The sequence below is a fragment of the Thermobia domestica genome, chromosome 15 (assembly GCF_964235325.1).
Source record: "Thermobia domestica chromosome 15, izTheDome1.hap1.1, whole genome shotgun sequence".
Classification (NCBI taxonomy): domain Eukaryota; kingdom Metazoa; phylum Arthropoda; class Insecta; order Zygentoma; family Lepismatidae; genus Thermobia; species Thermobia domestica.
The window spans coordinates 40,718,866-40,745,219 of record NC_137468.1 but is presented as its reverse complement, the minus strand read 5'-3'; the positions used below and the strand labels follow the sequence as shown (position 1 = coordinate 40,745,219).

General features: G+C 36.4%; 2 protein-coding genes across 2 annotated transcripts in view; one reads left to right on the top strand and one right to left on the bottom strand.

The window, feature by feature from the left end:
• Positions 1–2,786: 2,786 nt before the first annotated feature.
• LOC145671467 (uncharacterized) lies at positions 2,787–7,314 on the bottom strand. The gene is made up of 2 exons (XM_081740659.1): positions 7,216–7,314; positions 2,787–3,197 (listed from the first exon to the last, which is right to left on the bottom strand). The coding sequence occupies exons 1-2, from the start codon at positions 7,312–7,314 to the stop codon at positions 2,787–2,789; spliced, it is 510 nt and encodes a 169-aa protein (XP_081596785.1).
• Positions 7,315–11,081: 3,767 nt separating this feature from the next.
• LOC145670989 (uncharacterized) overlaps positions 11,082–26,354 on the top strand; it is a 427,013-nt gene continuing 411,740 nt past the window's right edge. Inside the window, exon 1 of the mRNA XM_081739620.1 lies at positions 11,082–11,164. The gene's annotated coding sequence lies outside the window, so the exon portion shown is untranslated. The remainder of the gene's footprint in view (positions 11,165–26,354) is intronic.

Genomic DNA, 26,354 nt, shown 5'->3' with positions numbered 1-26,354 from the left:
ACTAGTTTCTTCATGGAACGTTTGTATGTTTCAGTTGTAGTACAAACCGTCACTACACGAACTAAGAAATCCTTTCCTGAGAACACTTCTTCAATGATGCCCAATTTCCACTGCAATGCAGGAACGTTGTCTTCAATCAGCAAAACTACATCTTCGACCTTGAAATTGTGTTGCGGTGAAGTTGTTTTAGAGCGTTATTGAAGACCATGTAAATAATCTCGGGACCATCTCTTCCAAATGTGTTGTTTTAGTTGTATCTTCTGCCAACGAGATAAGCGGTTGTCTGGTAAATCGGTGAGTTTAGGCTCTAGTAAAGCTGTAAGTGCTTCGCCAATTAAGAAATGTCCAAATATGAGAACACGGATATCGTTAGGCTCATTTGATAGCACTGTAAGTGGTCGAGAGTTGAGACAGGCCTCAATCTGTGTGAGTAATGTTGCAAACTCTTTATATGTTAAACTGCACCTTTTGTAATACGAACTAGATGGTATTTCATTAATTTTATACCGGCTTCCCATAGTCCTCCAAAATGCGGCGATTTTGGTTGTATGAAGTGCCACTGAATTCCTTCTGTCGATGTAAAACCATGAACTTGAGAACTACCAGTAAAAGGATCTGATAAAAACATTTGATACAATTCTTTCAATTCGTTGTTGGCTCCAGCGAAATTTGTACCATTGTCGCTATATATATTGAGACATCTTCCTCGTCTGGCTATGAATCTGCGTAAAGCTGCTATGAATGACTGCGCACTGAGACCTGTTACCAATTCCAAATGCATTGCTTTGGTGGATAAACAAACAAATAACGCAACATATGCCTTACGTACATATGTATTTTTAACTGCTCCTGATTTTTATGTAAACGCTCCAGCTTAGTCCACACCTACGTTTAGGAATGGTCTAGCTTGCTGCACACGAGCTGCTGGCAACTGTCCCATAAGTTATTTTGAACCACTGGCCTTTAACTTGAAACATGTCAAACAATGATGGATCACTTGTTTTACTACCCGTTTGCACCTGATGATCCAATATTTCTAGCGTAGTGACGATATTAATAGTTGGGGTCGAGCATAAAGTAATCTTAAGTGTTCTGCTTCAACTATAAGTTTTATTAAGTATTGATTTGAAGGAAGATCTATTTGATGTTTGGCGTCAAACGGAAGTTGACTATTCTCCAATCTTCCTCCAACTCGGATCACGCCTTCACTATCTAAAAACGGATGTAAATTGTTCAATTTACTTCTTGGCGGAACAATGTTTCCATCACGAAGATGCTGTAATTAGCTGTGAAATCCAATTTCTTGTGTCCATTTGATGCAAACATGGAGCGCTATGTGGAGTTATTGTACTGAAAGACCTTCTGTTAGTTTGTTTTGCTTGTGTCTGATATTATGAACAAAACGTCTACAATATACTATTGTTCTAACTAACCTTGACAATTTTGAGAATCTTGTTATGGTTTCATTGCATCAATTTTCTAAAGTGACTGTCAATGTTATGGTTTCCTTACCCTCTGGAGCTTGATCTGGTTGCAATGAATCCTTACTTGTGACTGTCCAATTAGATTCTAAACTAGAAAGCCATTGTGGACCGCGCCACCATAATGAATTGTCCTTTATGGAAACTGCATCTATTCCTCTTGAAATCAAGTTTTAAGGGTTGCCTGAAGAAGTTACATGTTTCCAACAGCTGAAGTCAGTTAAGTCTTGAATTTGAGCTACTCTGTTTGCCACGAAAGGTTTCCATTTGTTGCACGGAGAAGCTAGCCATGCTAACACAATTTGGAGTCGGTCCAAAGATAGACGCTACTTACGTTCAATTTTAAAATTTGTAAAATCCTGTGAACTAATTTTGCCAAAACAACTTCTGCCATAACTCCAGACGTGGGAGTGTGATTTTCTGGACTGGGGCCACACGTGATTTAGCACATAATAACTTAACTGATATTTCTCCTTGTTGATTGATCGATTGCATATAAACACAAGCTCCATATGCTCTTTGAGAAACATCTGAAAAACCATGGATCTAAATCTCCGCTATGTCTCCTTGAATGAGTACATATCTATCGAATTTAATCTGATTGATTAATGGAAGTTGCTTGTATAATTGAGTTCATTTCCTTAATAATTCCATTGCTATACTGTCGTCCTATTGAACCTTTTGCCGCCACAATTCTTGCAAAAATATTTTGTATGAAATTACAACTGGTGAAATTACTCCTGATGGATCGAATATAGTGCCAATGATTGAAGCAATCTGGCGTTTAGTAATGCACTCTTGAACCTTCATTTTTGGCGTCTTGCTTTCAATGAGAAATATGTCTTTGTCTGGATGCCATGGCAATCCTAATGCCTTGACGTCTTAGCCTTCGTGGAACTGGATTGGACGCTGTACTTCTCGAAGCTCTGGCGAGATGGATTCCAAGAACCTTGGATCATTCGAACTCCATTTTCTAAGTGTAAAATTCCCTTTCCCAGTAATTCTATCAATTGCTTCTGTACCTCTAGAACTTGCTGCATGTTGCTCATGCCACTACAAAGATCGTCAATGTAGAAATTTCGACGTAATATTTCTACTGCTACAGGGTTCATTTCTAGATCTTCTCCACAATATACGTTGTAATGGCGTGTCTTCTAGATGAACATTGACCATGCGATACATCTTAGCGATATCTGCAGTGAATACTACCGAATGAGTTCTAAAGCACAAAATGATAGAAAACAAATCTTGCTGTATTGTAGGACCAACTAAAAGAATGTCGTTGAGGCTTTTTCCGCTGTCAGATTATGCTGATGCATCAAACACCACATGGAGCTTCGTTGTAGAGCTTGTGGGCTTAAAAACTGCATGATGTGGCAAATAGAATGCAACTCTAACGTCCTTCTTTTCATGCTCATCTATCCTTATCATGTGACCAAGATCTTCATATTCTTGCATAAAGTTCGTATATTTAGCTTCAAAGTCCGGATGTTGATCGAATCTTCTTTCCAATTGCTTTAATTTAAACAATGCCTGCTGATAAGAATTGCCTAAAACGGTACGGTCTTCAAGCAAAAACAATTGTACAATGAAAGGCCTTGTATGATCTCGTGTTGTATTCTGGACGAAATGTTCACATGCAAGCTCTTCGCTTGGCCTAGTAATTTCTTCTAGTTCCCAGAATTTTTGTAATTGTTGCTGTAGATCTATGTTTGTCTTAACAAAACATGTTAATTAAATATGGGGGCCACGTTCTTGAGGAATGCGTCCTGCCACAATCCATCCCAATTCTGTCTTCTGAAGCACTGGAAAATCACCTGGCCGTGTTTTGTGCCCTGATTTCATAATTATGTAGAATACTTCCGCACCCAAAAGAATATTTATGTTGCCAGGCGTATTAAAAGTAGGATCTGCTAGAACTATGTCCTTGGGAATGTTCCAATCGTCACAATTAATTCTTTCTTCCGGTAGTTTACTTGTAATGTGAGGGAGAAGTGAACAACTTATATTTAATGAAAATGTGTTAACACATGAATGGACATGAATATCTACAGAGTACTTTATATTAGATATTGCTTGATTTATACCTTGAATTGGAGTATACTGCCGTATACCGTTTGATGTTCAATTGTTGCACCAAATTCTCTGTCACTTAATTGGTCTGACTAGCACTGTCTAGAAGCGCGCAACAAGAAACCAAATTTCCGTTGTTATCCCTTACTTTTACTATTGCAGTAGATAACAACACTCTTGCGTTAGGCCTAGACTTTAATGCACAATATGACACTTGCCATAAATTTTCACTGGGAATCTGAGTTGTTACTACGCTCTTGCACCGCGGCACTGCTTACATTTGGTAACTGCTCTGATTTGTCCTTTGTTACGTCTACTTGCAATAATGTACTGTGCTTTTTGGAACACTTTTTACAACCCCTCGATTTACAATTCTTCAAAAAATGATTACCTTTCAAACAATTCATGCATAATTTATTTTTGCGAATGCACTCTAATTTTTGACTGTGTCCTGCATTCACAAAAGACGAACAAGAATATAAGGGATGCTGGCTATTACAAAATTCACATGCATTTGAAAATGTTGATAAATAAGTTTATGACGACTGAATACCTTTTGCTTACTTGTTTTGTGCACTACTACCCTGCTTCACACCATCAATACTAGTTCTCATGTTCTCAAGGACCTGACAACGTTTCTCGAGAAACGAAAAGAATTCTGATAAAGTAGAAAAATTAGAATTCGTATTTTGAAGCTCTCATGAGTCTAATTTTGATACAAAGTTCTGGATCAAATTACGTCTGCGAAGGTTTACGTTTGGCTCAAGTGCTTGTAGCGCATTTATATTGCTAGTAGCTGTGTTTATGAAAGCGTGAAGTTCACTTACATTTTCTTTATACACTGGCTTGATTTGTAGTATTTCGTGAATGTAAGAAGTATGACGACTCACCGAGGGTAGTCGTCAACCTGGTTCGACAAAATATGATATACAAATCTCGAGTGGTAGTAATCTTTAATAATTATATACTATCGTTCTCACCTTTTATATAAGAATGATAACGTCGATAAACAGTGATAAAAATGGTTTATTAGTTGATATACTTTATAATATATTTTCCTTAACACTGTCAAGCACACAAACTTGCTGACTCGGTATCCATAAACAGGTACATAGCAACAACTATCCCATAATAATATCTTACATATCCTAAAAACATTCTTCTTCTGTTATTATTAAATTAACATTCTATGAAGTATAGTGCATATGTATGAGCACTTTCTGCCCAAGGTACAGGTAATTATTAACCTATCCAAAGTATTTTGTTATATAAAATGTCGCCCGACAAATGGACTGAATATAAAAGTCATAAGCGAGTTTGGCTTTTATGTTCAAGAACCACTGGTCCGTTTACAATAATGGTCTTAAATTACATATGTTCTTTATATTTTGATCACACCTCGTATATATCTTCATTACATTTCATATATATAAAAATACATTTATAACAAATCTTTAATTTCATTAATCCTTGTCTTTTATTACATTAATTATATTTATATTATTATCATTCATTACATTATTATTATTATATTTTATCCTTTATTACTAAAAACGTCGACACTTATTAATATAATTGACGAGGGTGAAACACAAATTACCATGATTAATAGTTTTGATCATTATTAAAACGGTGATGTTGCAAATAATGTTTGCTCTTTCAGGGCGCATTGAATAACAAATAAGTTGGATGTTGCATTTTAATGTATACATCGTAGCACTAAAATGTCATAAATAAAGAAGAATTTTGTTCGAATAATATATAGGATAGCTCATAAAAACAGTCGTCGAATAATTAGTTTTATAGAATAGATCTTCTTCTTAACATAATCTTTGACAATTAAGTTTTCAACGCAAGTCAATCTAATATAAATAACCTTTGCTTTTAATTAATTATAAATCGAATTAAGATTCTTAACATTAACAAGAAAGAATAAAAATCATTTGAAAATTAGCTTTTCAGTCTACCTAAAACTCTATTTAAGCACTTCAAGTATTTATAAGAATCGTTTTCATTATTGATATTAACACATAAACTTAAAAATAAAAATTCACAAGAATCTATAACTGATATGAATTTAACCTAATTTCATTAACGGTAATCAGGTTACATTCGTACTTGCATACGATTCTAATAAAGTACATTGTACTGCACAATCGTGATTAGGTTCTGTACTATTTTGTACATGTATTACGTCGTGATTCTGATTTTGATATGAAGTGCCATCTCTTGACCTCCAATTACGTCTATCCACGTAGTTCGCTGTATTCCTGGAATTTCGCCATACATTCCGTCTATTTTTAAACCTATTTTGATTATATGGTCTAACATATGGATTGCTACGATTAATTAGGTTAGGCGGATTCCCTACATAACTTTGCCTATTCTGCTCATTTTGACTGCTAGAATTTACTCGGCTTAGGTTATGTTCCGTATTGTTCACACTTCGGATATTCAAATTCCGAACAGGCACAAAATGATCTGAATTATTCTTATTTTTACCCATTCCTGCTTGTTGATTCATAGCATGGTATTGAGTTTCATAGCATTGGGCAAGCATTAATAAATGGTTGAAACATACACTGTGTGGAAAATAAGATCTGTTGTAACTTAAATGGAAGCAAATTTCGAATTGATGCTATTATTCTCGATTCCGATTGCAATGGATTAACGACCTTTAATTCGTTGTATGTATTTACAACAAACTCTACAACAGATTTATGCAATCGAGGATTGAAGTGTTGATTTCTAATGGTGGCATCTCTATTTGCCAGCAAAAAGTCATTTTCATAATTCGCGATCAATGCCGCTTTGACTTCCTCATATGTACTGATGTGATCACGTACTGCTTTAAACCATAGTGAACAAGGTGGGAGTAATACATGAGGGATTAATTTCATATATTGTGATCTATCTATACACATTATATTGCACTCATCCTGGAATTTCTCTAAGAAAGAAGTAGCATTCTCGTTACACTTACCACTGAATTTACTCATGGCTCGTATTTCACTCATCTTAACACTTAATTTTACCTTCCTTTTATCATTCCATGTACCCATTGGGTGACAGTTCCTATTCATGACGTGATGTGTCGTTACACCATCTATGTTTCGTCCATCTGTACTCTTCGGATGAATTTCTTCTAAAATGATATCCTCATCAGATACCGGCGAAGGTGGGTTCATCTCTGGTGAGTGTGGAAACTCCAAGCGACCATCACACAGGTTATTGTGGTATGTGTGGTCCTTAACCTGTAGCATTCTAATTTCTTCCTGTAACGTAGCTAACAATTGCGTATTTGTACGTATGTTGTTAGCATTACTGATGACCTGGATCTTTTGTTGTTGAACAGAAGATTCGGTTACTTCTAAATCCTTTTTTATATCACTGATTTCTTGGCTCAGGTGGTTGTGATTACTCTGGCATTGCTCCGATATTCCTTTTAACTTTTCCTCGAACTGCGAGGTGATATCGCTCATCGTCTGGATAATTAATTGTTTTGTTTATCCGACTTCTGTTCCATTCGTTTGCTTAATTCCTCGTATTGTTTGTTAGATTCATCAGACTTCTGTTCTATTCGTCTACTTAATTCTTCAGAGTTATGCTTCATCGTCTGCTTTAACTCAGTAGACATCTGCATCAATTGCTGCTGTAATACTAGCAAGATTCGATCTTCTGATGATGTCATTTCTGGTGCTACATTATGTTCACCATTGTCACTATTATGGGACTCCTTTTCCATTATTTCATTGTCCATTTTTCTTATAATTGTTCTACCACTTCGTAATATGGTCAAATTTGTATTCATTAACTATATGACAAAAAGTAAATTCAACCTTACTCTGCTTCGGGATGTGAATTTGCAGTATTTCCCGGGTGAGGTAAACCAAAATTTTTAGGTAATCTTTAATAATTATATACTATCGTTCTCACCTTTTATATAAGAATGATAACGTCGATAAACAGTGATAAAAATGGTTTATTAGTTGATATACTTTATAATATATTTTCCTTAACACTGTCAAGCACACAAACTTGCTGACTCGGTATCCATAAACAGGTACATAGCAACAACTATCCCATAATAATATCTTACATATCCTAAAAACATTCTTCTTCTGTTATTATTAAATTAACATTCTATGAAGTATAGTGCATATGTATGAGCACTTTCTGCCCAAGGTACAGGTAATTATTAACCTATCCAAAGTATTTTGTTATAGAAGAAGCAATTAGCTTTTAATTTGAATACCTGTCAACGAGTACTTGCCATGCAACTGAAAAATTTGTTTCGGCAATTGGCAAATTTTCAATTACGTTTAACGCTTCGCCCTTAAGAGAAGTTCGGAGGTACTGAAACTTCTGTACTGTTGAAATGTCTTTAATCTAGTGAATAAGAATATAAAAGTGTCCTTATATGATAACCAATGTTTTCAGTTCCCGTCAAATGCAGGCAACTGTATGGCCGGTAATTTAACTTGTGTGCTATTGCTAGTGCTATTACACTGCTCCACAAAACTTAAGCAACCCGAGAGAACGTGGTATAAGTGACGTGTGGGGCCCATTCAACACTGGTTAGTGGCATCCACATACACAGAGACACACAGGCAAGTCGAGCACCCACTCTATCGCATAAGCAGCATCGTTGCAAGCGCGGTGAACAACTTATGCCATGAGCCGTACACCACAGCCCAGTAGTGTCCGAGGCTCCAAGCATTGAGTTAGTGGTTCTTGTGTGGGGCACACACCTTGCAATGGCTCGTAGACGACATTTGAGTGACTTTGACCGCGGGCAAACAATTGGGCGGTGGAATTCGGCCGATCGCAAGTGGCAGTGGCGCAGGAATTCAACGTGAACAAAAGTGTTGTGTCGAGGTTGTGCAATCGCTCTCAAAATGGAGGTGAAGTCAGCAGACGTCATGGAGGAGGCCGTCCGAAGAAGACGTCGGCCGTCGAGGACCGATTTCTCACAATTTCTGTCAAACGTAACCGTCAAGCTTCATGCTCTCGCCTGGCCAATGAGTTGTTTCAGGCTACAGGACAACGCGTGAGTCGTGAAACTGTTCGTCGGCGACTCAATAGAGCAGGACTGTATGCAAAAAGGCCTGCGCTGTGTGTGCCATGAAACTGGAGCACAAACGTGCGCGTTACACATGGTGTCAGGAACATATTGTATGGGGGGAACACCAGTGGGCGCGTGTCATGTTCTCAACGAGTCGAGATTCAGCCTGTCGTCAGATTCTGATCGGAGTTTAGTGTGGAGAGAGCCAGGAGCACGCTATCGTCGAAACTTCATTGCTAAACGGCCCTCCTATGGCGGTGGTTCCATTATGGTGTGGGGTGAAATTATGCTGGACGGGAAAACGGACCTCCATATTGTGCAACATGGCACTTTGACAGCACAACGGTACCTGGATGAAATTCTCAATACACATGTGTGCAATTTCCGCGGAGCATTTGGCCCAGACTTCCTGTTCATGGATGACAATGCACACCCACACCGTGCACATCGTGTGTCCGAGTATCTGGAGAGCGAAGGCATTACACGTATTGCATGGCCTGCAAATTCGCCGGACTTGAATCTCATCGAGCATGTGTGGGATGCTCTTGGGCGGCGAATAGCGCAGCGCAGTTCACCAGCACACACTCTCCCTGACCTGCAAACAGCTCTCCTCGAGGAGTGGCGCCATCTGCCGCAAGACTTGATCAACACTCTGATTTGCAGCATGGAGGCCAGATGTCGTGCCTGTATAGCTGTTCGTGGTGGTTACATGCCATATTGACTGCCTATGCCCTCGCACAACCCAGCTTCACCTGTTGAGGTAGCGTAGTGCTAAACTTTTTGGTCACCCTGTACATCCTAACTGTATTGTTCGTCTTCACTTGTGTTGTATTTTGCATCTGGACCGTCTGTTTGTTCATTATACTTGGTGCAGTGATCGGGTTGTTTTATTTTCTGCCACTTTCTTCGAGTTGCTTAAGTTTTGTGGAGCAGTGTATTAACTGATTCTTTATTTCCATGCTTTAAAACACGTGCTTGCATTTGAGCCTCTAAAGAAAAATACACATTTTCAATTTCTGCACGAACGTTTTCTGCTTCAGCTTCGGGTTCGATTTGATCAATTTCAATATTATCTTGCACCTCCTGCAACTTTGACCAGATGTTATTTAGATGTTTTAAGCGTGCACGTATTTCTTCTATATTGCGTTCATTTGGATCAATGGCCTGAACAAAGGTGTTTATTCTGGTTAACTGACCTCTGTATGCGGATATTTGCCTTAAAAGACGCAGGTGTGATTCAGTCATTATTACATGCTACGCAGAAATATGAAGAATAAAAAACTGCTGACCTGCGGATGATGCTCTTTTTTTTTTATCTATGAAATATACTCCAGAAGTCTGATCCTGGATACAACAGCTGTCCGCCTACACAACAACTTGATTATTGTTCAACATACGTGATAGCACCACATATAGGCCGACACAAACACATTTCTCTTCACAACAGCACAGAACATTTCTCAGAAATCTTTGCACTCAAAAAGCCCGGAGGACCAATTGTACAATATGAATGTATACATTTGTAATTTCACTTAAATACAATGACAATGCTAAAACAATTACTTGAGTAGTGGACTGTAAGGCTTGATTCGTATACCACGTGAATGCAACCAAAATATAAATTCACTGTATTTAAATGATTACAACTTCCGTTTGCACACAAAAATAGCACACATGGGGGCGTGGTGGCTCAGTGTTAGAGCGTTGACCTCCGGTGCTTGGGGTCCCTGGTTCGATCCTAACTCGCGAAGTGTGGACTTTGTGGTGGACAAACACCGTGCTCGTGGGTTTTCTCGGGGTTCTCCCGTTTCCTCCCACTTTCTTCATTCCACCATTTCATTCATTTCTCATCATCACCGTCTCCTTTAGCCTAACCGGCATAATCGTGGGACGTAAAACTTAATGATTTCATTTGAAATAAATACAAAAATAACACACGAGAATAAACATATGCAAGGTCTTTTTAGTTCTAACTGCTTGTAACAACGATGGCTAATTGTTCAATCTATATTGTATGATATTCAACCATGATATATGGTTCACCAAACAGCTGCATGTTCTTGCCCCCACACACTGTTCACAAACAATAGAAAAGCGTTGAGCAACTTGAACACTGTTGCCAGCTAAAAGGGTCACACACTGTTAAATACACAAATAATCCGATACAACCCCTATGTGTCAAACAAAAAAGAATGCTTCACCATATAAATCAATAGGCTAAGAATCAAATATACCTCAGCTATTTAACACCCTTAATGGCTTTCACTTAAAAAAGAAAGAAAAAGAAAATAAATAAAAATAAATTTAAACTGATCTAACACAGTTACTACTGAATAATAATATTATATTGAAATAAAATCTCTCATTTTGAATATTTCGTATATTAGTGTAATTTACAGTGCAACTTACCTTTTTATTTTTATTTTTTATTTATATTTTCAGCAAGTTGAAAGAGGAAAATTTCCCTCCAGAACGGAAATATTTCTTCAGTTGTCAACACGGAACTAAAATTTGATGGCAGCGACAGTTCAGATTCAACGATAAGGTATGTAACGAAAGTAGCTAGTTTTGGTGGTATATTTAAGCAGCATAAATAAGAAGTATACAGGATTATTTTGTAACTCAAAATCCAAGTACTGTATTTCTTTTTAACCAAATAAAATGCCTAGAAGAGCTCAATTATCCGAGCGAAATGCGACATGTTCTTGTCACCGGTTTTCTTCTTCTAGCGGTTAATGCATCTTGGTCAAATTTTGCATGACACTCAAGAGTATTTATTGCAGGAATCGGTTGAATTGTGGAAGCTTAATCAACGCAGAGATACTTTTGATATAGAAGTCACTCCACTGGAGTGAAGTTGTTCCAGATACACTTGTAGACAGGGAGTAATCCCCCCAACACCCCCCTAACACCCCTCCAAATTTCTTTACGCACACCCCTGGATGGAAAAGGAATACTCCCCGAAATCCAATTGTGTCAATCAGTATCATATAGGTTATTTATTACATCAAGTTTAAAAAGGTGTAGCGTTTAGGAAAGAATGCAATATTCTTATTTATTTATTTCACTTCAAAATACGAAGAGACCTCGTTCTCATGTACGGCTTCGAGAACCACATGACCTCATTGTTTCGGGCGGTGTTTCGATCGAAACAATTGACAAAACAGACCACTGATACCTACCCTCCTGGGCTCCGCGGTCGTTTCCGAGAAAAGAGATTGATGGACAGATGCAGATTACAGAAATTGGCAACGTCTTGAGCGGTCATTCACCTACCTCCTCCTCAATAAGGAAAAATGTGACAAAATAATAATAAGCCTACACCAGATTCAGTCGGTAACTGCTACTCTGGAACAGGCTCGCAACCAGAAGGGGGCTAAGAACGGCCTGGCTCTCCCTAAATTTTCCATGTCCAGTCCAGAGCTCAATACAAAATGCACAATTTAGATATTTATAAGAGAACTTTTAATTACTTGAACCCTCCTAACATATTCATGGACCCCAAAGCTCTGTGGCTGGTTTCGAGCCTGCTCTGCAAGTGGTGTATCAACGGACAGACGTTACAAGGGTGTAGTCAAGACGTTTTTAGAAATGAAGAGATCGATCGAAGTAAGAATTATATATTTTTTAGACTGAGTCTAGTGTTATGCAGGAACGCATTTGGCGCTAGCTTAATTTTTGCAAAGTATATTTTTATTCACGTAAATTCAAGGAGCGGAACAGGGCTCATAGCGAGTCACTTTTTAACTAAAATTTACTTTCTCTTTCAAGTTGGTCACTAAAAGTCACTTTTTTTTCAAATTTGCCACTAAAAGTTACTTTTTTAAGAGGTAAAGTGACTTTCGTGTGATTTATGTTTTGCATTGCCAGTTTTCTAAGAAAAATATAAAAACAAATGGAAAAAGGCAGAAATTTGTTACTCATTACTCTTCTGAAAGCTTCAGAACTTGCTCCTACATGTGAAACAGTCAGTTTTATTCTCACTTCAGCTTTTATTCTTTCTAAAGCACAGTGGGCGGTTGGTGGATGCTTAAGCTCACAAGGTGGGGTTGAGAACCCTTCTGTGTCTATTCTTTCTTCTATCATAATAATCTTTTAGTTTTCTCTCGTAATAGTTAACCCTCCGTTCAACGTTGTGTGAGTGTGTTTGTGTGGTTCATCATGTTCTTCTTGTGTTATGCTTCTTGTATGTTCTTCTTAAGAGTAGATGATGAATTTGAATATTTCACGTTTTTGAGAACTCTTAATGCGAAGTTAAATATAATGTCTGGGATGAAGAAGTTCGGAAATAGGCCAGAACTGGTTCCGCTTACTCAGAAGCTGTTTACATCTGCTAAGTCTGCTTACCGTAACTACAAAGCATACTTTGAAAATCTAAGAAAAGAGGAAGCTCAAAAAGAAGCAAAGAAGAAACAAAAGAACAAACAAAGAGAGAGGTGATGGAGAAATTGACAAAGGGAAAAAGGGGCGTGATAAGATTTTGGTCAGTTTTTGTGTGCTTTTGGCCATTTTTGGTCACTTTTCAACTATTTACAAGAGATCAGACCACTATGAGCCATGGGATTATTAAAATTAGGGTATATTAAAGAAGACAAAACAGAAAGATACAACATATTTGTAAATTGGAAAACTGGATTCCTGGAAAACAACTAAATCAATGAATAATTTTCTTATGACAGATATTCAGAACCAATAACGTAGCCAGGAGGGGGTAGGAACGGAGATTAAGAGATCAATTAATATTACAACAATTAATGTTAAAAACAGGCAATGGCGTATTTAGGGGGCTTCCGGACTTAAGCCTCCCCCGAAATCTTACTTACTATAGTAAAGTATATGAAATATCTTGCACAATTTTCACATTTTCAAGCAAAGCCCCCCCCCCGAAAGTTAGCAAAGCCCCCCGAAACAAAATCGTAAATACGCCACTGACAACAGGGTTAGAATATTAAATGAAATGAAATTGGAACTATGTACAGTATTAATTACTAAACGAATGTGATTTCAGTGTGGAACGAGGGAATTTTTTCCTAATTAATATTTTGAAAAAATAAATCACCCACTAAAACTTGCTGGGGTGAATAAATTGAAATAATAGCAGAATTTTGCGAAATAATTAGATTACAATAATTCGTATGTAATCAATTCACATGTAATTACTAGGTAAAATAGTGGAGGTTAATTCCTAATACAGTGAAACCCCTCTTAACCGACATCTCTCAATAGTGGACATCTTCGTAAGAGGACAAACTTTCTTATTTTTCCATGCCATAAATATGTGTGATGTGGTGTTGTGAGAGAGAACCCTTCCTTTTAGGGACACCTCTCATTTACGGACAAATAATCGGTTCCACCGATGTCCGTTTTGAGGGGTCTCACTGTATTACTTAGTTTAATAATAATAATAAATGCTCAAATGTGTGAACTTTATTGAACCTACCACTGCAAAGAGTTGATATTATTATTATTATTATTATTATTATTATTATTATTATTATTATTATTATTATTATTATTATTATTATTATTATTATTGGTAATAATAATAATAATAATAATAATAATAATAATAATAATAATAATAATAGTATTGCAATAGTTGCGTAACAAAATATACTGTTTTCTTGTTTGATTTTGTTTAAAAATTATATCACTATTCTGAGAGCACACCCCCCCTTTTATTTTGTACACCCCCCTAAGTAAAAATTTCTGGCGTACTTACTGCTTGTAGAACTTTTATATTTCTACAGGCAAAATGTTTGATAGGTAGATTTTCCTTAAGAGCCTGCTATACTAAAAATAATACAAAATTTACCATTTTCCTTTGCTTGTTTTTTTCATAAGTGAAAGGAGATAATGAAATGCAACTTAACACAATCGTAGATAATGTTATTCTACAACAGAAACAGTGTTGCCAGATCAGTCAGTTGGAAAAGCAGGAGATTCGAAGACAAAAAACAGGAGAAAGCAGTAGACACATACAGTGGTGGCGTTTGAATGTAAATCCGGGTGGGGGCAATAAAATTTGCCATTATTACGGGCGCAGTAGTCATAAGAAGCAGTCCAGAATTCATTTCTGATGAACTACGTTGAGCGAATGAAAGGGAAAAGCCCCGATTTATATTAATATTATTTGATATGTGTGTGAAGTAAAACGTAGTGAAAGAGCAAAGTGGAGTGGGAAAATATATACACGCTCTTTTCATGCACGTAGCGATAACGTAGCTATATGATACAGTCACACGTGATCGTGGCGTAAGACGATTTCTTGCTGACGATCGTGGAGAAATGATCTAAGCCACTCTTCCAACCCAAATCCCAATCTAAACAACACTTACTTATAAATCTTACAGAAAGTCATAAAAACGCTAACCATAATGCATATAGAAGATGACGTACAGTTGTATTCTTTGGATTAATATTGTATACACTAAAGCTCTATAACTATATGCTCTACTGAGCTTTGTGTATTATAACAGAGAAATTTCATCCTTTTATGTGAGGAAACATTGAAAAGTCAATATTAATAATAATATATTTCTTCAGCTTCTCGAAGTAAGGAAAAAGCAGGAGATTGTTCACTTTTCATTTTCTTTCGCAGTAGTTCAGTAGAACGTAGAAAAAGCAGGAGATATCCTGCAAAATCAGTAGATCTGGCAACACTGAACAGAAAATATTACTCTGAAGAATTTTCAGTATTGCCATCCATAGTACTTACAATGTAGCCAGAATAACAATTCTCCAAAAAAAATATAAGTTACGAAAGCGACTAGAGGAACAAACTCAACATCATTTGATTACGTATCATGTTGTTTTCGTTTCCTGTGAACTACTTTTTAAATAATAGTCGTATTTAGTTTGTAATAAACATACGGTTATTAAAATTAATTAGTAATGTTATATAATAAATAAATAATAACTCATCGGGAAAATGCCGGATCTGGGTGGAGTGAGAGCGACCACAATCTGGTGAGTAGCACAGATGGTTAGGGTGCCAATGTCGAAGGAGCGGATGCTACATAAAGTTATTGTTAATATATACATTCTGCAGAAATGAATCAATATTTCCTGGCGTTGTCCTTTAAAATATCTTACGGAAATGTATTTATGATATTGGAGTGTGCATACTGTTTTCAGTACCTCTTTTATGAAATAGCAATATCAGTGGAGCAATATTTCCCCCCGAAAATTGAATTTTGGTTTTTCAAAACGTTTTAACTGATCTTTAGGAAATTTTGCACGCAACGCCTTTCTCAATGGATGCGGCAAACTCGTGAAAATTTGTCAAAGGAGATTCTGCAATACTTTATGAAAAAGGTAATTACACGTTCAGTATAAAACAGTTTTCTGTACTCCGGTAGGATTTATAAAACACAATTATCTCCCTATATTTTCAACCCTACTGTAGGCTGCGTCGCACAGTGGAGTATATAACCCTAAAACCTTGTCAAAAGCCGAAAAAAAATCTGAAACATACATGAAATAAAGTTTAAAGTTTATTTCTTGTTCTTCGATAACTGACGGATCTTCTAAATATAAATTCCATTATTAAAATAATAAAAAAAAAAATATATACGTAAATAATATTTGCTGATATCACTCTATTCTTTTGCCCAAGAGATTATAAATTTCTGTGTCCGCGAGTATAGTTTTTGAGGTATTAATATTAGTAATTCTTTTAGTTTTTATCAACAAAAAATGTACTGCTTTAAAGGGCATTGATAGAGGTTTTAATTTCATGATATGTGAACATTTTAGCTCTAAGTATTGGTAGTTAAATATATAATGAAATATCAAGAACGTTTTGGAAGAAAGCAATATGAAGTTCAGAAGTGAGGAAGTGATTTTGTTTATGCTCTGTGTCTAGTTGGTCAATAATTCCTTTTGCATTTAGAAGTTCAACCTTTTGTTAGCTTACTCCAAGAATAAAATTTTGCCTGAAATTGACCCATTTAAATTTAAAAAAAATATATATTTATAAATATCTGATTTGGTTTTCACGTTAGTTCAGGAGGCCTTACAGCAGCTTCCTGACTTAAAACTATGAGTTTAATCTTTTGTTGATTGAGTTTATAGATAAAAACAGTGGCGGCCGGTGAATTGTGGTTTCGGGTGTTGCAGTACCAACGATCGGAGGCGAAAGATATAAATTGGACTCACTGACTAATCAGCATAACTTTAGGTATTAATACCTTAAGATCCTGAAACATGTACTTTTGGATAGGACACATACTGACAATAGCGTTCGGGGTTGCTGAGATGAATAGTGACTCTTCCGATACTGTTTAAGCTCAAGTTCAGCCCCATGGGTGTGAGAAGAAGTGAGGTCGGGAAGGAGACCATTATAGAATAAAGTATTACGCTTGCCTTGCGTATCCTAATGGGGAAAGATTTCAGCTACTTTCCGAAAACCTACTCCTACCGTGCGTAGAACGGGAATTGCAGTTAGTAACATATAATGCTGAAGATAGCAGGAAGAGTATTCTTAGTCGAACGAATTTACAATTTACAAATTGCACTATATAGGAGAAAGTAGCCTTATTTGGGGAGTTTTTTTTTCAGGAAGCTATAAAACGTTCCCTATTTGTAACAGCGTTCTAGCAAAATATGAATGGTGTACGTAGTTAAATTAAGTAACAAATACAAAGTGCCAATCAGTGACATCGCTGCAAGGTTTTGTGAAAAATGTTGAATGATAGCAGATTAGGAGAGGTTCCTAATTTGGGGAGGAAGCTAAAAATTGAACATAAACTCTTAGGACAGGCAAAATCAAACACAATTGTACTGTATCATTCTCTGTTTACTGCACCCGATTCTTATGCCACAGCTAGTGAAATACAATCCTTCACGTTTTCGAAACGAAAGTGTTGGATTTCGAGCGATGAATTTTCCCCCCGCTGCTCCGTCTTTCTGTGAAAACGAATTAGGAATATCATTAGTCATTACTCTTCGCTAGTTGATAGGACAGACGTCTGACATCCCGTCTGGTGAGTCCATAATAACGCTCTTCCATTAGCTTGCAATAACCTGCTAAGTCCTTTACCAGTTCTATAGGGAATACCGGTCTTCTTCCTATTGGCAGGTATTTTCTTCATAGCTACATATCGCTTAAACGTAGTCTGTGGCACCCCAAACACTCCTTCCTTTCTGACTGCTTCGATGGCCAACCATACGACCTAGGTCCTACTCTCTTCTCGGAGCCATCTGGAAAGCGGAAAAACGTCATGTAATACTCTCTGTTGCGAATGGTTTCCAAAATTGGGTCTTCCCAAATTAGGCACCGCACGACCTCCCCAAATAAGGCACCCTTCTATTTTCACTTTCGTCATATATTTGTAGTCCTTGAAAGCACAATTCCTTACAATAGAGCGATATATAACAATTCTACAGACTTTACTTATTTCTCAGGGTCCTTCACGCCTTCCCAGCAAGTATCACCGCTCTGTAAATTAAAAGCATTGACGATAGTCCAAAACTTTCGCACAGTCCAAAAATACACACTTCACACTACTGCTTCCACTATAACAGCCATGCGGCTCCTGATCTCTGGAATCTTCCACAAGGCCTTTGTACAATGCTTTCAGCGCGGCATACTAGGTGTCAGGATCTCCTCGACTGAGATACGCCACCTCCCCAAATTAGGAACCCTCCCCAAATAAGGCTCCTTTCCCCTATATTATCTTCTTATATTATCTTCTGTTTGTAGTAGAAATTTGACACTTTCTTTCTCTCGCTGCATATTAAAATTAGAATTAATATTGACATTCAAAAATTTATAATACAGCTCTTGCCAGTATTGCTGCAGGCAACGCGAACAAATGGTTCGTACCTACGAGGGATAACAAATAAAATTGAACATGAAAATGTACTGCAGACGTAAGTTCTAGAAATATTAAAATTAAAACAAAAAAATCGATCGGCTCTGCGAATTGTGCTACAAAGTTATTTTATAATTTATAAATAACAATTGTTTCAACAAGAAAGCAGCGAATAAGGAAAGTTCTCCATACTTAGAAGAACATTAAGGTAAATATTCTTAAATAGAAGTAAATATAACAGTTTTGTTAATAAAACATATTGAAATATTGTATCGAGACTTAAGTTCTATAAGTTGCCGGAGCTTGACTTCTTTTACCTTGCCCCCTGTTTCATAATGTCTTTAGATATGTACATTTAAAATTTAAAAGCATTTAATCAAAATCAACAGTAATGCAGATTTCAACAGTGTAATTAAAATGTTGGTACAAGTTTATGAAAACTGAAACAATATTCTACTTTTGCTGATAGACTTATAAATTGAATGTAAACTTCTTATGTGCCCTAATAATTAAAAGAAGGGAATTTTCAAGGGTTAACTGTCGATTGTAGCGTTCGATTCGAATTTTCCATATGTAAAATGGCGTATTCCGCAAGTTTCAGTCAGCTGATGTAAGTAAAGAAACAAAACGCACATATCAGAACTCCATTTGTATAGAATGTACAAGCATCAGATAACCAAAATGGTGTTAGTGTATCCAATTCGAATATCGATTTTTTATCCATTCGTGTGTGAATGGATACAAAAGTAGAATAAAATTAAACTATGTTTGTTATAAAATATGGCCATGCACTTTAGCAAACGGTTTTAACCAAATTGAACATTTATATTGGCATTACTCGAGCAGACGGTTTTACCAAATTTTGTCACATTTCTTACATTTTCAGGTTAAGTTAGAGCTTTGTATTTTTTTTTTTTTAATTTTAGCAGAGCATGCACTAAATGAGGAGCTCCATTACTACTTGTAGATTGACTTCAGGCGGCCTCTGTATAAACACATTGTAGATTTATGGCATAACAATTATAGTGCATAAAACACGAACTTGTGGTAGGTGGCAACCAAAACACACGAATGCTATGTAACCGAGTAAGGTCAGAAGCTCAGCAGAAGCCAGGAAGTGCACTACTAGGGAGCAGGCGCGTCAGCGACGAAGGGCATACGCATAAACGAGGATAGTGGAAGAGCACATTTACACATACAATCATTAACTAGCCCACCATATGTGTACTATGAAATTTATAGGTAAAATACGATGTGAAATATTTTTCGCGAAGGAATAGAAGCATGAATATAAGTAACTACTGTCAGTGCACAGCACATTGAAATGAATTTTGAGAGATAGTGAAAGTATTTTATGTGTATGCTCTTCCACTATCCTTGTATATGCGTATATCTTCCGCCACTGAAGAGCTACACTCCTACCCTGACTTGGTTGCATAGCACTTGTTCTTTTCAGTTGCCACCTAGATCAAATTTGTTCCGTTTTATGCACTATAGTGTTTATACCATACGTCCACTCCGTATTATACAGAGCCGTCCTAAAGTCAATCTGGAAGTAATAATGGTGCTGCTCGTTTAATGCATGCTCTGCTAAAAGAAATACAAAGCTTTAACCTACCCTGAAAATGTAAGAAATATGTCAAAATTTGGTAGAATCGTCTGCTAAAGTAAACGTGAATCCGTTTGCAAATATACTTTTTGTACAGAATATCGATAAATAATGTACGACTTGTATAATTGATAGGGCTATTTTTCCTTTAAACAGTGACTGAGGATTATTTTATGCAATAATTGACATCATTAGCAATTTTTAACGTAGGCAAAGTAGGCCTTCTCCATACAGTTGCTTTGCCAAGGTGTCACAGAACACTTGTAGGTTACATAATTTTGGCAAAATTACCAACAACTAATAAACATATAGTTTAATAAATAAGCAAATTTAATAATAGTTTGACAATTCTCTAGATACAGTAGTCTTTACGTGCCTTTCGGCAGTGTAAATGCAATGCATATTCCTACTCAGCCAGTATTAACAAGTACACAACCAAGTTTTATTATCGATTTAAAAATTAAGGGAAGGAAGAAAATGACTTTAAGTTGAAATAATATGAAATTCCAAAGAAAGCTGATTTCATTCGCCCTAAATTTCTCTTCGGAACACAGATAATCAACAAATAACACAAAAGTGATTTATTATTGAGCTTTACGTGAAAACGTCTCTTTTTCCCTACATAATATAGCGGATCGATTCGATGGGCGGCGGTAATTTCGTCACCGGAAACTTCGTCACCGGAAAGTTCGTCACGGTAATTTCGTCACCAAAATATTGCCATATACAATTTCGTCACCGAAAATTTTGTCACGATAATTTCATCACGGGTTTCTTTTAGAGCATAATACAAGTAGAAAGAATGAACTCGAAAAAGTTTTTGAAGTTGTTTGCTTTAATCTTCAACTGAAGCAAAACTATGCAGCATAATCAAAATAGATTATTATTAGAATACTAAATAAAGAGTTACATATTTTAGATATCGTATTTGAGACGAGAGAGAAAAGTTTCCAGTAATTCTATCACAGAAATATTATCATATAGGAAATTTTGTAACGGTTATTTTTTCACCTTTCTTGAACTAAATGGAGGCAAACAAATGACCAAAACAATTTACGTTATCTTAATCAAACTTGGAAAACAACTCAGTTCGTGTTGAACTCTACAAAATTGAAGTTTCGGGTACTCGACGCAGGTGCAAGCACCAGTAGAAGAAAATAATGCCAGCTTCAGCAAATGTTGAAAGCACAGGCAACATGGGAACTAATGGGTTTATATATCACTATTTACAAATATTAAGTATCGCCAATATCAAAATTTTAGAACAGAAAATAGCAAACAAATATAGGAAGATATGTCAATCCGTTCATTTTCCCGCAAACGGGACGAAAATTTGCATCGTACTTGTACCATTTTCTGAGCCCAAACTCTTGGACCTTCCTCCACGTTAACTGAGTCATGTGAAAAGAGTGATCGTTTTTAGGAGCTATTGAAAGAAGAATATTATATTTCAACTCTGAGTAAACATTGACAAATTGTTATTGCATATATGTGGAGAAAACAAATTTATTTAAAGGAAGAAAAACGTATAAATATGTCTGGAAGTTTCCTTTAAATAGCCTTATGGAGCTATTGAGAAGTGAAACATGGATGGTGGACTGAAACTTTTCAATGGCTCCTTAAAAAAAAAAAAAGCCCTATATGTTACGGTATTTGAGCAGTACGGTACGCCCTAATGCAGAGTAAGACACAAAATTCATATGAAGAACTGTTTCGTGCGGTGATGTATCAATGTAGTGAATTTAGTGAATAGTCGGACCCTGTAACTGTGGTTATGGATTTCGAGATAGCGGAAATGCAGGCTGTAAAAGCAACTTTTGGAAACAACTCGTGTCCACCATCCATGTTTCACTTCTCAATATTTGAAATATTTCACTCAGAGTTGAAATATAATATTCTTCTTTCAATAGTTCCTTGAGTAAACATTGGCAAATTGTTATTGGATATATATGTAAAGAAAACACATTTATATAAAGGAAGAAAAACGTATATATTTCTGGAAGTTTCCTTTAAATATAACCTTATGAAGCTATTGAGAAGTGAAACATGGATGATGGAAGGGAACTTTTCAATGGCTCCTAAAAAAGAACAAAAAAAAAAAAAAAAAACGTATATATTATTTGAGGTGAGACTTCCTTTACTAGGTGTACGCCCTAATACAGAGCAAGACATAAAATTCGTATGAAGAACTGTTTCGTGAGGTGGTGCATCAGTGAAGTGAATTTAGTGAATATCCGGACCCTGTAACTATGGTTATTGGATTTCGAGATAGCGGAAATGCAGGCTGTAAAAACAACTTTTGGAAATTCAACTCGTGTACAGTGTTGCTTTTTTCACCTGACTCAGTCAACATGAAGGTCGAAAAGCTTGAGCTCACAGAACAGTAGAAGACCAATGAAAATTTTCGTCTATTTTGCTAGAAAATGAACTGATTGGCATTTCTTCCCATAGCACATGTGCATCGATTAATACAAGAGTCTTTGGAGGAAGAGCGGGAGCTTCTGGACTGTTCTGATAGTACTTACGTGTCCGGCACATATCGCCGTGTTAAAGCTCGGTCTGGAAATATTCGTTTACACAATGTGCCCCCTCTATATCCTCCAGACACCTGGAATGTTCACTAAGCCACCCTGAACAACAATCATAGGACAAATAATATTTGTGAATCGTGGAACCAGAAGTTTCATCAACTGGTAGGAATATCCCACCCAACTATTTGGAGGTTTATTCGTGGAATTCAACAAGATGAAGCAAGAGTTTCAACTATGCTTCATCAAGATGATGTGGGCCAACCACCAAAAAAGAAAACCAGAAGAGCGTTTCAGACTTTGCAGAAACGGCTCCAGTCTTTGTGTTTAGCGTACAACGCTGGAACTAAAAGTTTGACAGATTTTTTGCTTGGTGTTTCATTTAATGTGATGCACAGTAGAAAATGAACATGTAAAACGCTTATGGTATTATAACGACTTACATTTTCTTTACTATTTTCTGTTTGGAAAGTTTGATATTGGCAAAACATAAAATGTGTAAATAGTAATATACAAACTCATTAGGAGCCATTTTGCCTGTGCTTTTAACATTTACTGAAGCTGGCATTATGATCTACTGGTGTTTGTTCTTGCGTCGAGTATCCGAAACTTCGATTTTGCAGAGTACAATACCAACTGAATTGCTTTCCAAGTTTGATTAAGATCAGGTAAGCTTTTTGGTCACTTAGTTTGTCTCTACTTAGTTCAAGAAATATGAAAAGAACTGTGACAAAATTTCCATGCTAATTAATATTTCTGTGATAGAATTACTGAAAATTTTCTCTCTTATCTCAGACATAATACTTAAAATAATATGTAACTATTGTAACTATTTATTTAATAATCTGCAATTTCAAAAACTTTTTCGAGTTTATTCAATGTGTCAAGTTCTATAAGACACTGGGCATTTTCGGTGACAAAATTACCGGTGGCGAATTTACTACGTCAAAATTTTCGGTGACGAAATTACCTACATGCTAATATTTTGGTGACGAAATTACCGGTGACGAAATTACCGTGACGAAAATTCCGGTGGCGAAATTTCCGGTGACGAAATTACCTAAGTTCCGATTCGATATATGCGAGTTCGATACCATCAAAGATCTTGCGTTAGGGCACCTCTAGGACGTCTCGATGGCCCGAAATATAAATTTAAAACGTAACTTTCATTCTGTAAATCTAAAACTGTCACCTTTCACCATCCATCAACGATTAATATATTTTGTTCATCTGTTTAGATAATTTTAAAGTGCTGACAGGGACTCTGTCAGAGAAAATTTGAAATTTACTTGTAAGGAATTTTGTACATTTATTGAGAATGAAAAAGGACTTCTTAAAGCAATTTTCTGTAGTTGAAGTGTAAGTTTAAAGAATGAATTTCATTTTCCAAATAGAAAATTCACGTAAAGATTAATATAGTTTTGTTCGTCTGTTTCGATAATTTTAAAGAAGTGGCAGTTACTGGTAAATAGAGTAAAATGATCAATGCCGATTTCAGTTTCTCATTTTTAGCACAATGTATCTATTAAGCTTATTAGTGAATGTATTAAGGATAAGTCTTATGCAGAATATAGGTATTAATGCACTCTTGTTCACGACAGTACATTTCCTTCCCATGGATGAGTCCGAACAGAGATACTTCACACTGAGACCTGTATGATAGGAGATATTGAGAGGTGTGATGCTGTTTTTTTTTTTTTTTTTTTTTTAATTTTTATTTTCCAGAGTTGGCAACCCTAATCTTGGTTCCTTGTCACCTCCATATGCATTCATGTATTAGCAAATATGGAAGGAAAGTGTAATGTACGATCTCAATTTTGGTATGATCGACCGTTTGAACGGATTGGTTTGAGATTTTGAATTTGTTGGAAATATTCGCCACAAGATTCTGTAGCCAAATACATGTCTTAATTAACCTCACGTTTTGAGAAGAATAAAATATCGTTTGAAAAAATAATTTTTATTTCAGAATAGAAGTAGTGTAGTAAACAAAGTATAATGATAAGATAATAATGTGTATGCCATAAATAGTAAGAATTGCTAGCGGAAGGTCGACAGTATTGGATTTTGAAAATTAGACATGAATACAAGGTTAGTAATGTACAAAGGTTTAAAAAAAAAAAAATGATTGCATATGTTGTGAGAGGTTGTTCTTCTGCAGAGGCAGTCCGATCCTGTGAATTGTTGATACAAATGTTTTTGTCAATCTAAGTTCGAAACAGGCTCGTATCCACGGAGGGGGGGGGGGGCTAGAGTGGGACGGGCCCCCAAATTTTTTCACAGCCACTCCTAAAATTTTAACGGTAGGTTTACAAATGAACTATAATATGGTGATGAAATAAAATATGATTGTTTCGCCCTCCTTCCTACATTTGTGGGCTGACTACCGGCCTGGTTCGAAAATATTTTATTTAGTTTTTATTTCAGTTGGGTTCAAAAATTAGAACTCTTTTTCTGACAGACTCTTCTTCTTGAGAAAGATGTTTATGGTCATGACTCATGGATTTGACGAACTAGCAATCCGTAGGACGAGAGATAAAAGTGGCATCTATGGATCATGGCAGTCACCACCTTCTATCGGGGTTAAGGCGGGTCTACGTCACGCATCGATACCAGGGCAAATCTGAAAAATTGAAATGAAATCTTTAAGTTTAACGTCCCACGGTTATGCCGGTTAGGCTAATGGAGACGGTGATAATGAGAAATGAGTGAAATGGTGGAATGAAGAAAGTGGGAGGAAACGGGAGAACCCCGAGAAAACCCACGAGCACGGTGTTTGTCCATCACAAATCTCACTTGGTGTGAGCTGGGATCGAACCAAGGATCCTATGCACCAGAGGTGAACACTCTACCACTGAGACACCGCGACCCTAGATCATATTGAAATAGAAAGGATAAAATTTACGGTTGTGAAGAAATGTGATAGCTCGGATTAGTGAATGACATTCATGAAGTTGTGGACAATTGCTTTCTGTTTATCTATTTCAAACTCGCCGGCAAAAAATAATTTTCATAGTTGGCCATCTAAATTCAAGCCTTGACAACGATCACATTTAGGTCATTTTTATATTTTGGGGTTTACTGTTTTACTATCAGTGAACTCGTTTACCAAATGAGAATGAGTGTGGTTGGTAAAATAAAGAATGAGTATGGAAACCCAATTTAATTTGGAGAAATGGTTGTAGTTTACTAGGATATCCTTAGAAATTTGAAAATATGCGGCAAGGAAGAATATATTGTACAGTACTTCTAAACTGACTCAACATAACAAGTCAGTTAAAATATTTTTTAAATACTTTTTCTAAGATTACAAACATCATAATTAAGCAGACATTCAAATATTATGCTTGATTTAACTATTTGGTTAATATTAGCTTTCTATCTTAAATAACGTGAACTAGAGATACTAATAACTGAACAGAGCAAACTCATCATCAGTTAAAAAAAGAATAACTGTGTACAAGGGCGCCCATCAGGGGGGCAGGTCGGGCGTTTGCCCCTTAGAGGAAATAGTACTTCGGAATATCGAAAACCCCAATAGAATTTTTAGAATAGTTACATCAAAATTTGAAACTATTGAAATGTCGCTTATATTTGCCTCCCTTGGAAACCACAACATGGGCGACCTTGACTGTGTAACAGTTTCGTCAACTAACTGAACATTTTGGCTTCATCAGGCACTGTAAAACAAATGGACGGTTAAAACAACCCAAAGATGACGTAAGATTGGAAAGAGAAAGTAATGCCAGTTTTAAGCACGTGAGGGACACGGGGCATAAT